We start from the raw sequence: 13,572 nt of genomic DNA, 5'->3' as shown, positions 1-13,572 counted from the left end.
TGTCTTTTAATCATGCAGTGAGTAGTCTTACCTCCTAGAGAACTATTAACTTACTAAAGTTTAAAAATTACTTTTAGTATTTTCAATCACATTAGTATTTTACACTAGATTATTCTAAAGGTTTTTATTTTATTTTAAATTTATTTCCCTTAATATTTTATTATTTTAGTTGTTCAGGGGCCTATAAATTAGTGTCTTTTGGTTAAGGGGTTCGGACAAATTTTGTATTAGAGTAACGTGCCAAACATAGATAGAAAAATTGACTCGAAATTTTTTAGTATTAGCATGTAATTTAATTTAATTTTTTAGGTCCAAAAAGGTTGCGACTTATGGTGCGATTGCATTCATTATACAAGGAAGTCCTGAGGCGTAAGAGGATTGGACATTGGAGCAGCACTTGCAACTTCGTGAATACACTTCATTAAAGTGAATCCTTTTCTATATTCTAAAAATAATGTTTGTACTGTGATGGCATTATTACCTTGTGATATTGTAATGTAACTACATTAGGGGTGAAAACGGGTCCGATTAATTCCGACCCGACCCGCTATCCGACCCGACTCGGATCGGATTCGGATACAAAATTTCTATCTGACTCGGATTCGGATTTGGATACGGATAGAATTTTTGAAAAAAATTCGGATACGGATTCGGATACGGGTCGGATAAATTTTTCGGATTCGGATACGGATATCGGATATCCGTTTATCCGCATATTTTTTTAAATGATTTACAATTTTTAGTTTGCTTATTTAAATAGTAAGTATTAATATTATTACTAATAATACATTATATATTATTTATAGAGATTAATTTCTCTAATTTTATATATTTGACATACAAAAAAATTTTTGTTGTAAAACTCTTAATAATTTTGTGTTAATTATATTTAAATAAAATATTATAATTATTTTAATTTTAATTAATATCCGTAAGATTCGATTCTTTATCCGAAAATTATCTGTATCCGTTTAGTTAGGATATGGTTTAAATTTTGCTATCCGTCTAATATCCGTATCTGAATCTATATCTGAACTAAAAATACGAATCTAGATATGGGTTGAGCACTATCCGATTCGTATCCGATCCGTTTTCACCCCTAACGTTTATTGTTAGCTTATTTATAACTTTAAATATTTCCTCCGGTGTGTATGGTATATAGCCACGATCGATATGATGTATTAAACGTGATATTTGATACTGCACCACATGCATGTATCTTTAAGTAGTATCATCTAAATAGTCAAGACCCCAAAGACCACTCAGAGTAGCTAACTTTAAGGTGATAGCCTACTGACGAATCCAAACAACTAGGTACATGATCATTATTAGTTCATCAAATAAAAGTGTTAGACGTAAAAAGTTCTATCAAATACAATAATAATAATAATAATAATAATAATAATAATAATAATAATAATAATAATAATAATAATAATAATAATAATAATAATAATAATAATAATAATAATAATAATAATAATAATAATAATAATAATAATAATAATAATAATAATAATAATAATAATAATAATAATAATAATAATAATAATAATAATAATAATAATAATAATAATAATAATAATAATAATAATAATAATAATAATAATAATAATAATAATAATAATAATAATAATAATAATAATAATAATAATAATAATAATAATAATAATAATAATAATAATAATAATAATAATAATAATAATAATAATAATAATAATAATAATAATAATAATAATAATAATAATAATAATAATAATAATAATAATAATAATAATAATAATAATAATAATAATAATAATAATAATAATAATAATAATAATAATAATAATAATAATAATAATAATAATAATAATAATAATAATAATAATAATAATAATAATAATAATAATAATAATAATAATAATAATAATAATAATAATAATAATAATAATAATAATAATAATAATAATAATAATAATAATAATAATAATAATAATAATAATAATAATAATAATAATAATAATAATAATAATAATAATAATAATAATAATAATAATAATAATAATAATAATAATAATAATAATAATAATAATAATAATAATAATAATAATAATAATAATAATAATAATAATAATAATAATAATAATAATAATAATAATAATAATAATAATAATAATAATAATAATAATAATAATAATAATAATAATAATAATAATAATAATAATAATAATAATAATAATAATAATAATGAAATCCTCAGATTGAGGTTGCCATAGTGGGAAGAATGGGACCAGATTGAATGATTTATGCTGTATTGATTGGAATCTTCCTGTTAAGCAGTGAAAAGATAGTAGGTATAAAGAGAACGCTTGGCAAAAACTTTTTGTACTTTGAAAGGGAGAGAAAGCATGGAGCGCCCACCACTATATATACATGAGTGAGATTTGATAGCCATCCTTAACTTTTATCCATGGCGTGCTCACAATAGGTTTAGTTGACAGTGAAATAATATCTTTAGGATATATTATATTTTAACCCCCCATATTATTAGGTCTAAATTTACTTATCTCCTATAATATTATTTGTATCAATTTACCTCCTTGTGGTACATATTAAAGTATAATCATTATTTTTTTTAATAAATATAACTAAACTAAAGGTCGAATTTAAAAATTATTGTTAGAGAAAAGATTATTGATAATTAACTAAAGTTCCTAACACATCTAAAATAACACTGATAAGATTTCAAATAACAAAAATATGACAAATATATTGAATAAATAACATATATATTGAAATAGTATCTAAATGTTCCACTTATATATTCAACATTTATTTAACATTAAATTGGATAACTTAAAAATCATGCTAGTTGTGAAACTTTGGAATTTTTTTTTTCATTCTTTTTAATGGAAGAAGTGAAAAAGTTGTATAAAAAGTCAACAAAAAGCTTTAGTAAATATAACTGTGAAATTTATAAAACTACCATACTCACAAATTAACTATAAAATTTATAAATTAACTATAAAATTCATAAATTAACTATGTAAAATTCATAAATTAACTATGTACCTAATATGAAATCATATAATAAATAAATATTTGTTCATTTCTTTAAGCTACTCATAGTACTAATTAACTCTATTTTTCATAAAATGATTATAACAATTGATTCTTTAAGCTCTTTTAATTAAGGAAAAAAATCTCATGTATAGTGAAGATATTGTGTTAGATAAATGAAAATGCTCATGTACATTAGAAAGTATTAGTGATTATGAAATATCTTCAAAAGTTTAAATATGGTAGTATCTCTCTTACTTCTCCTTATCTTACTTATTTTTATTATTGTAATGTGTAGTTTATTTACAAAATTCGTAGTTAATTTATAAATTTTTTACTAATCTACTCTTATGCTTATTCTTCTATATCTCAATTCTCCACCACCTTATTTTTCTTGTATAAGATGTTTGTATAAATAATTCTCAGTGAATAAAGACAGAAGTTTATTAAATATAACCGTGAAATTTATAAATTATATGCAAAATTTATAAATTAACTACGAAATTTATAAGTTAACTACAAACTTTATAAATTAACTATGTACGTAATACAAAATCATGCCGGTAAATAAATGTTTATTCCTTATTTTAGCTACTCATAGCACAAAAGCTTTCTATTTTCGAAAGATTGATTATAGCATTTCATTCTTTTAGCTCTTTCAATTGATAAAGAATCTCATGTACACTTAAGAAATTATGTTAAATAAATGAAAGTGTTCTATCACAACTTATTTGCAACACATATTAAATTCTATTTAGGGTAAATCAAGCAATTCAAATTAAGTACACTAACTATAACATAGATGTATGAACATCCATAAATAAATGGAAGCTTCCCAAGCAAAACATCAATTCCTACTTCATCCACCGTTTCAATTCCTATGTTATCCACCATTGGAATTACCAGATGAAAGAAGAAAGATTAAGAGATCAAAGGAGTGAGAGATGAAAGAAGAAGAAGAAGAAGAGTACGAGTCATTTCTCTGTTTTATAGTGTCCCATTAATATTTAATGAGATGCTAAATAACAGAAGGGCAAATTTGAAAGGAAAAAGAAATAGGAAAAAAGCCTGACTTGCAAGGAAAAAAATAAAAATGGGCTTAAGTAACAAAAAAGAAACTATGTTTTTGGTATAAATTTTTCTATATAATTAAAAAGTAACTGTTATATGTTATAGTAATTAGTAAATTTAGAGATATGATAATACCCTCCACTCGGACATGTGCAACCCAAGTGCCCATACGATGCGCATGATGCACGTGACAGTTAGGGATGATATTAACTCTTTAATAAACCTATACTCATCCAAATAAATATTCCCACTATAGATACATATTCATGAATACATTAGAGCAATACTAAATAATTATTAGATTTGATATGATCCACATAGGCCACAACATACTATCAAATTTATAACTTACACAAATATATGAATGAATAATCTATATATAGTCACTTGTTATAACCAACTACTCTCCCATCAGTTGCAAACGTACTCTGTAATACACTAAGAGTATGTTCAACATAAGTTTAGACTAACTACCTCACCAATGTGATTTTATGATTTTCTTCTAAATAATAGATCATATATATTTATTTAGTACTATAACAGATCATATAACTTAGGAATTTAAATAATAGAGAAGTTAAAAGAAAATATGATGTCATTCATTTTTCAACTATATGTCCATCATATACATACTAATGCTAGAGATTAACTTGACAAATGAAATATGAATAACATATCCATTTTCAATTATTTTTATATCATTTGCATACTCATACTTGAGATTAACTTAACAAATAAATGATAAATCATGCTCATCTTTAATCATCTCTACATAGGATCATATAATTATATTGAAGCCAAAAAGGAAGGGCGAGCTCGAGTTAGATTAGAAAGTCGGTGAGAAGAAGAGCGAAGACGTTTAGAAATGATGAAAAAGAAAAAAAATGGATAGAGATGGGTGGATAAGAGAAAATTGAGGGGAGAGAGCGAGAGAGGGAGAGAATGAGAGACAAAATTAATTCAAGAGCAAAAAAATGGGGGATTAGTTGATGTGAAGAAAGAAGAGAGAGAATAGTATAGTAATGGAAATAAAAATAGAGGATTCGAGAAAATAAAAAATAATCATACACAAAAGAATAGTACTCTTTATCATTGGGGAAGAAATCTCTTTCGGGTGATACATTTGAATGATAAATTCTTACATTATTTTGTCTATGAAAGTTTTTTTTGCAAAATCCTTCTCTCTAGCTATGTTTTTTTTTTTCACATTTCTCATACTCTACTTTTTGACACTATTATTAATTTTCATTGATACACTTAACTGCATCCGATTTCATTGATTTATTTGTGAATTTTTTGTTGGATTCTATCATCATATATTTTTGGCCTTATTGGACTTCATGGATTTCATTGGATTTGGACTGATTTTTATTGTTGTTTTTGATGGAATTTATTGCCATATGAAGATGTAGATTTTTTTTCGGATAATTTCCTTTTGGTAGGTTTCCTTCCTTGATTTAGTATTTTCAAAATATATAAAATATTCTGAAAAATTAAAAATAACAAAAAGATTTTGATAGAAACTTACTTTTTGAGTCATATTACCTATTTGATAATTGTACTTGTCTTAAATAAGTTTTATATTATTCTCATGAGGAGAGATTGTTATGTTTGATATTATATGTCGGATAGAAAACATATAGCCTAGAGTGGATATATGTTTAGTTTAAAATTCACCCAAGTTATTATTGATGCTTAAGGTTGCCTAATGTCCATATTTGATCATACTAGATTGACCATTAGTCTTATTCTAATTATAGGTAAGAGATTTTTTAAAACTACATTGGAAATAGTTATCTTTAACAATAATAGTGGAAACTACCTTGATACGAGCATTCAAGAAAATCTCGAGCCATTATTGCTTCACAAAACTTACTAAAAAAATAAAGATTAAAACTGTTGTGAAAATTATTTGCATGAAGCATGTTTTGAAAAGATTCAAGCACCTTATAAATGTGAAAGCCACCATTGTATGTCTAACTTATCTTCAATGCATAAGTTGTAGGTTGGTTTGACTTCTAACTTAATTATATATTGTCTTATGTTTACACATTAGCACATGATATTATCTTTTTTGGATTTAGTACTTAATGTCATGCATAATAGGAAAGCATTTGATCTCCAAATATTTTGACATCTCTGGTTGGAGTTGAATATATTTTTATTTGACATTAAAGTATTTTTTTATTAAGTTGGAAAGTATGGAATTGACAAAATTAGAAAGTTTGAAAATCAGACTTGACATATTTGAATTTCATGATTCTTTTGACTTATTGTCTTTAGGGTTTGATGGGAAACTATGAGAAAAAACATCATTTTCATAGATATAGATTTTTGATTCACGAATTTTCCTTTGATTGCCTTGTACATTTGATTTTTGGAACTTTATGGTGATTCATTTTCCTATGATTCAAAGTTTGACACTAAATGAGTATTATTTTGCATGTTTTTCACCCTTTTAAATTGACATTTCATATTTATTTTATATCCTTGTCAATATGTGACAACAAGAGAAAAGAAATTGAATTACCACTAAGTCTTTCTTGTAGTATTTCATTGTAAATCTTGTAAATCGCACTTCAAAGTTAGTGGTGGCCGATGATAGAAGTCATAGTAGATAACTCAGTTTAGCTCCTCTGGTACTTAATGATTGGTATCCGATATAGACTAGCACTCGGAATGTGTATATAGCTCTCCTCATTACTTATTGGAGAACTACTAACTTTTAATTAGAAGCTTAAACTGAGTTCCTAGGTCAAACCTAATCACTGTAGGGACTTTTTATTTGAGTACTAGTAGCCTCAGGCTTAGGCATTCGAATACTCAAAAAAACCATTTGAATGCCTAGACTTTTCTTGTGAAATAAGTGCTGTTGGGCTGGTGCGTTTAAACACTATGAACATTCATTTGAATGCGCCTACTTGAACACAATGCATAAATCTAAGAATGCAGAATTGGAGTTCTGACAAAGCATTCAAACACCTCTTAGGGTCATTCGAATACCCAATGCTGAGGCTATCTCATGCTAGTGTTAATTTGAATGTTTTAAAATTTTTTGTTAGCCTCTAAATTTGTAGAAGGTAGGCACTTTGAGATTATTAAAAATTATTGCTCTTTCCACCTTCTTCTACCTCTATTCTCCTTCTCTACTCTCTTGATCTTCTCTCTCATGTTCTCTCGATGTAGGTCGACATCCTCTCTGAGGTCCTTGTCATCCCTCCCTCCTCGACTGTTATACCTCCCTAGACCCGTAGGGTCGGCTTCTCCTCCCTCATATTCTCCTCTCATTCTCAATTCCACCATCATCACCACTATCCCTCCATCCATTGCCATAAATATCTTCAGCATCCATCAACCAACCTAGCCCATCCTAACCAAGGACATACAAATATGCACCTCTTTTTAGCCTCTAAAATTATTTTGTAAGCGTGGAGGATCATTTGTACTTTTGACTAGGTGAATTACAAAAGTAATTTCTAGGTTTAAATCAAATTTTGTCACTTAATTTTAAGAAGGCTTTCATTCTAGCTTTCTAATAAGAATAATTTAACTACGGCAACCACGACTCCTCCGACCATGATGACGGCTCCTCCACCATCGCAGCGCCCACTGCCGTTGCTGTTGTGTCGGAGATGTCACTAGTGCAAGGGTCGCGATCACCTTCCTCTCATGCAGTGGAAGCTAGGGCCGAAAACTCTAGCTGCCCACCAGTAGAGATCCAGCCCCCACCAGCCCCAACTGCCACATCCACTCGTTAACCAACCACACCCGGGATGTGGCTTCTGTTCACACCAATAACCGTTGGAAGACCGTCGATGACAATGGTTATCGCTACAGCAAACCTATGACTGGTGGCCGTGGGTTTGATGCTCCTACGACCACTAGTGGCCATGGTTGGCTTCCTTGGGCTAACTATCGGCCAATGGTGGCCGCCGCAGTTGTCGTGAAAGACGGCCCAAGCCCATGGCCCACTAAAGACTTAGATGATCTGATGCCGATTTGTACCCAAAGACTTAGAGCGCCGAAGAAAAGGCTTGTATTTTTACTATGATGATCAATTTACCTCCGATTATAAATATAAGTGTCAACCAGCCCACGTCATGTTCCTAGACAGACTCGAGGAAGACGAACCTGAATCAATTGATTGGCACGACAAGTTGTATGAGTACAAGGACATGAAAGTCTAGTCACCTTGAGGACAAGGTGTCGAAAGCGGGTACATTGTTACGATCTAACTATATGGGTTAAGTCAAGTTAAGTTAATTACTTAGCTTTATCTTATTATTTTGAATTTAAAATAAATCGGATAATTCGCATGTGGATTCGATCCGCTAGAGATTTTTACTCCTATAAATAAGAGTGGACATGTGTTTGATAAGAGGATAGAATGAATCTGAGTTTAGTCAAATATTTTTTATCATTTTTATTTTTTTATCTTAGTTATTAGATTATCTTTATCTTTCTATGAGTAAATCATAGCTGTAGAAGCATTCCGATATTCCAAACTCTAGCCTCCTCCTTTTACTAGCAGCCACCCTATCTTATAGCCATCCACTACCACCCTTGGCCCTCCACCACCCTCCAACGACTGCCACAACATCGGTTAATTACTATTTTGCCCTACTTTAATCTTGCTGTATTATTTTAACTATAACTTTTCATTCAAATCTCTGATTGACTTGATTCTAAAGTTATTAGATCCAGAATTTCCAAGATTACTATCTTTCAAAATCTCAGGATCATCCTACGGACGGATCGTTCCAGATCAGAATCATTACAAAATTTTAGTATATTTTTCTAAGTTCGGATGAAAAAGACATTAGTTTGACATTATTCGAATGAAAATTTAAGAAATAGTTTGATTTTAGGAATAAACATAGGGAGCAATTTATTATTTACCCTAAATATTTACTTCCTTTCTAATTGTGTAATAGAAAGATATCCTACCATCTTTACATAAATCTAAAAGAGAAAAATAAATTACTAAGGTTGTGTTTGATTCATACATAAAGAATACTTATTTATTAATTAGGTCTACTTTAAATATATTTTATAATTAAACACTCACTTTCTATTTATTAATTAGTGTGGGTAAAGCACAAATTTTTTTTAAAATGCTGTAACCTAAAACTTTCTTGATCAACAGCAGTAGCAACCTAACAAAGAGAATAATCACACTTTTCGAACATCAATTCTGAAAATCGAGTATTCTCTTATTATAAGAAAAAAAATAAAAAATTCTCAAGTATAGGGCAAGTTCAGGATTGATTCATGATAATGGATTAGATTGCACCAATATAAATCCTTTTTTTACAAGGTGAAGATTCAATCACATAGCCAACATCAAGGAATTGTTGATTCGATGTTGAATCGTACTAAGAACTATAAGGAACATCAATCTTTGCTAATTTTGTCATTGTCTGATTGTTCTCGAATTTGTTCATTCGATAGTTTCGAAATATAACATTCCATATTAATCAGTTTATCAACATAAAAATAAAGCAGTTTGTCCAATCGACAATCTAAACCAATGTGCTACCAAAACCATAAATTAGTCCCCCAGTTTTTTTCCAACCTTTATCACTGGTTTAGGAGATGGCGGATAAGAAAGTGACAACAATTGACATTTAATTTGAGAGAAGGAAACCATACTTAAATCTATATAATGGTTGATGAAAAGAAAGTGTCCAATTGGGGAGAGGCTTAGGTTACATGCATGTCTTGCTGATTAGGGATTGAAATATTCATCACACTTAGCTAGATGAAGCTGGAACTACCAATTCTTGTTATTATTATTATTTTTTTATATTCCAATGTGCGCACTTAATTAGAATTCAACATCCATGGAGTACCTTATACTTGAAGTTTACTGAAAGTGGCCAGAGATGAGATGAACGACAGAAAGGGCATGAGGTTGGTTGAGAGGGACTACACACTTGCCTTGATCTTTCCTTTCTTGACATCAAAAGCTTCACCTACTTAATTCACACACACACACAATCAATATATATATATATATATATTAGATGTGAGAGAAACTATGTCTATTCAAGGAACCAATAAAAAAAGAAGAAGAGAATTTTACATAATTGCCATTAAAAAGTTTCAAAATATCTAATTACTATTGAAATTATTGTGCACTTTCAAAAATATCATTTCATTAGTTAAATCTAATTAATCAGGATTAAAACACAACTTAGATTCAGAAAAGATGATTTTATTCTTAAACAAATTATTATAAATAGTTTAAAAGCTATACACCATTATAGTTAATACCATAATACAATAAAATATATTTTGTTTTATGTGAGATAAAAATTGTTGATAAATATTTGCACCGTAAACTTTAAAAAGTGGGTATTATAGTAATTTACATGTGTTTATTTATTTTAATAATAATTTGTTAGAAATATTCTGATATTCTAAAGAACGCAATAGCAATTATGATATTTAAAATTTTACGACGCTAACTATTTATGAATCCTAAAAACGAATACAGGGTCAATTACATTTAAGCACCTAAATTAATTTCATTGTAAGCCTATTTATTTATTTCTAAATTAAAATTTAAACGCCTAAAATTAATTATGTTATATTTTTAATAAAATAAATCAAATGAATAACTAAAGGAAAATATATTTAGGAAATTTTATTAAAATGAGGGGATAGATGTGAATGAAAATCAAATTAGAGATCTTTATGATAATGCACAACTCGAGAATCCGGGATGTAATTATCATATATATATATATCCTATCATGATTTTGATAGTTAACAGGACAAATTGTCATAATTTAAGAGCTAAGGCCAGTGCACATTTATAGAATAAAAAAGGATTCCTATAGATAGATAAGAGCCATGCTTCAATAATGCATCTGATAATCTAAGCAATTTGTCTTTCCATTAGTTTAGTGATTAGAAAAAGAAATTGGAATACTATTCTTATCAACAACCCCAGATGAAACAGCTTGGTACCAGATCTCTTGTTAGAAAATCAAATCATTAGACAAATCAAAACAATCTCTATCTTTCTACTAATTGAATCAGATGTTTCCCAATTAATAATTAGAATCCATGTGCCCAATGAGTTTATACATCCTTTGACAACATTAATATTACCTAATAAAGTACCAAAAAGAGGTTGGTGGACTTCCACGACTGCAAAGCATGACATCTATCTGTCTGTTTGATATCACTCGATATATATATAATATATATATATATATATAATAGTTATTAGAAAGTCTAGTTTGAGAAAGCTTCTTAATTTTCTATGCTTCTTTTGCATAGATGGGAATCAAAATGGGACTATCTGCAAAATAAAATGAAAAAGAGCATATGCAAACCATCCATATAGATTAAATACGACCATCCGTACCCGGTCTGTTTCACTCACATATATTTTTTAATATTTTATAAATATTTTATAAAAAGTGATGATGTGTTATATATTGATTATGATGGTCAGTATGCCCAGAGAGATAAATCAATAGCTAATAAAATGCCATATAATCACTTATTTTTTTTAAATAGAGATTTAAAAAATATAAAATTCACGATATATATATATATATGTGTGTGTGTTGTTCTCTTTCTCAATTACACAATACTGGGTGCGTGGAGTAGATTGACAAATATCATCTTCTTCTCTATATTTAATTTATAATTGATTTAAAATTCTTCCCTTTCGTAACGAAGAAAGATACTTATCCAACTTACCAAATCTACGTCTTATCTCGCAAGCAAGCTACTTATTCTCGCAGATAAAAATAAAAGAAACACAAATAATAATTCCAGTAGCTTTTATTGGTCTCATCATCTCCCCTGATTTATACAAAGATTACAATATAACCTCTAATTTATGCACAAATGAATCAACTAATACCTTCCTAAAGTAATCCATCCTACTTATAGCGAGCGAATTTTTCTTTCCCTTGAATCATTAGTATCTTGAGAACCAATATATATCCCAATGGTTCTAGAAAGAAGCAATAGACACAGAACCAATAAGGAGTAGTTAGCATGAATCAATGTATAGTCCTCAATCTCCAAAGACTAATACACTAAGAATTAATATATCTCACTTCATCTCAAGGGCTCTATAGTCCAGAAATCCAGTACTAAGCCCAAGAAAGCCATTGCATTTGCACTCTTTGCTCTTCTGCAACCCCAAGCTGCAACTGAAACAAAGCCTCCTCTCCCTCTTCGTAGTAGCTTCCACAGGTTGCTTCTCAAACGGAGGGCTCATGCATAATTCTAGGTTTAGGTCCGGGCACCTATACTTCTTCTTCCATGGCGACATCATCGTCATCATCGTCTCTTGTTCATCACTAGTGCTCTCCTCTACGTGTCGAATAACCCCGCCGCCGCCCTTCGCCTGCTCCGTCGTGAAAGTGATGGTAAAATCCGAGACCGGCGCGTAGAGCGGGCGGTGCGTTGCTGGGTCGATTCCGCGATTCAAGAGCTTCCTTCTGATGTGCGTGTTCCAGTAGTTCTTTATCTCGTTATCCGTCCTCCCAGGCAGCCTCCCCGCTATCAAAGACCATCTAGTTTTCATAGTAACGATTTTAGTCATTGATAATATTAGAACGAGCTGTATTTTTTTCTTCGTTTGTTTTAAAAAGAAGAAGAAGAAGAAGAAGAAGGGGGTACGTATTACTTGTTGCCTAGAAGGCTATGGAGCTTGATGATAAGCTCGTCCTCCTCATCGGTGAAGTTACCGCGCTTGACGTCGGGCCGTAGATAGTTGATCCAACGGAGGCGGCAGCTCTTGCCGCAGCGGAGGAGGCCCGCCGCCTTGGGGAGCGATCGCCAGCAACCCTCGCCGTGCGTCTTGATGTACGCAACCAGGCGGTCGTCTTCTTCCTTCGTCCAGGCTCCCTTGTTCGTGTGAGCTTTCTCGCAGCATGGAGACCTCCCCATGGCTTCTTCTCTGGGACTTGGGTTACTTTTTTCTCAACGGTACTGCTTTCGTGGGGCGGCTCAATGTGCAAATATATATAAGAGTATTAACTTAGAGAGAGAGAGAGAGAGAGAGAGAGAGAGAGAGAGAGAGAGAGAGGCTGGTGGAGGTTCATTTGGGTCTTCTAGATGAGGAAGTTGGTAAGAAGCAAAGGTAATGAGTAAGTGGACTGTGGGCATTTTTTTTTCTCTTCTTTTCTTTTTGCCTCCCAAATGCCGTCTCTATCACAGCACATGATATTGCTGAACCAAATCAAAAGCCATAAGCTAGTAGTATCTGACATCAGGAGGTACAAAACAAAAGGTGAGCCTTGAAAACTATGGGATGACAATGGCCTTGGCCTGATCCTATCCAGTTTATGGTTATTAATGCTTCTTTAATCTCCTTAATTAATTTAATACCACTTTGTTGTTGTCTGTGTGTGTATATGTTTATCTTTTATATATTAAGATGCTGCGTGATGTGTTTAATTAATGCTATCATTTTAGTTATCATAT

General features: G+C 30.1%; 1 protein-coding gene across 1 annotated transcript; it reads right to left on the bottom strand.

Moving 5' to 3' along the window:
* Nucleotides 1–12,160: 12,160 nt before the first annotated feature.
* Nucleotides 12,161–13,131, bottom strand: LOC140762878 (MYB31 transcription factor31-like). Its single transcript, XM_073100855.1, has 2 exons — nucleotides 12,773–13,131; nucleotides 12,161–12,659 (listed from the first exon to the last, which is right to left on the bottom strand). Exons 1-2 carry the CDS (start codon nucleotides 13,033–13,035, stop codon nucleotides 12,194–12,196), a joined length of 729 nt encoding a protein of 242 aa, XP_072956956.1. The 5' UTR covers nucleotides 13,036–13,131; the 3' UTR covers nucleotides 12,161–12,193.
* Between the last annotated feature and the right edge of the window lie 441 nt (nucleotides 13,132–13,572).

The sequence above is a fragment of the Typha angustifolia genome, chromosome 7, assembly GCF_048772165.1.
Source record: "Typha angustifolia cultivar Huaian chromosome 7, ASM4877216v1, whole genome shotgun sequence".
Taxonomy (NCBI): Eukaryota; Viridiplantae; Streptophyta; class Magnoliopsida; order Poales; family Typhaceae; genus Typha; species Typha angustifolia.
Note: the sequence above shows the minus strand (reverse complement) of the source record. Positions and strands in the feature narration are given on the sequence as shown.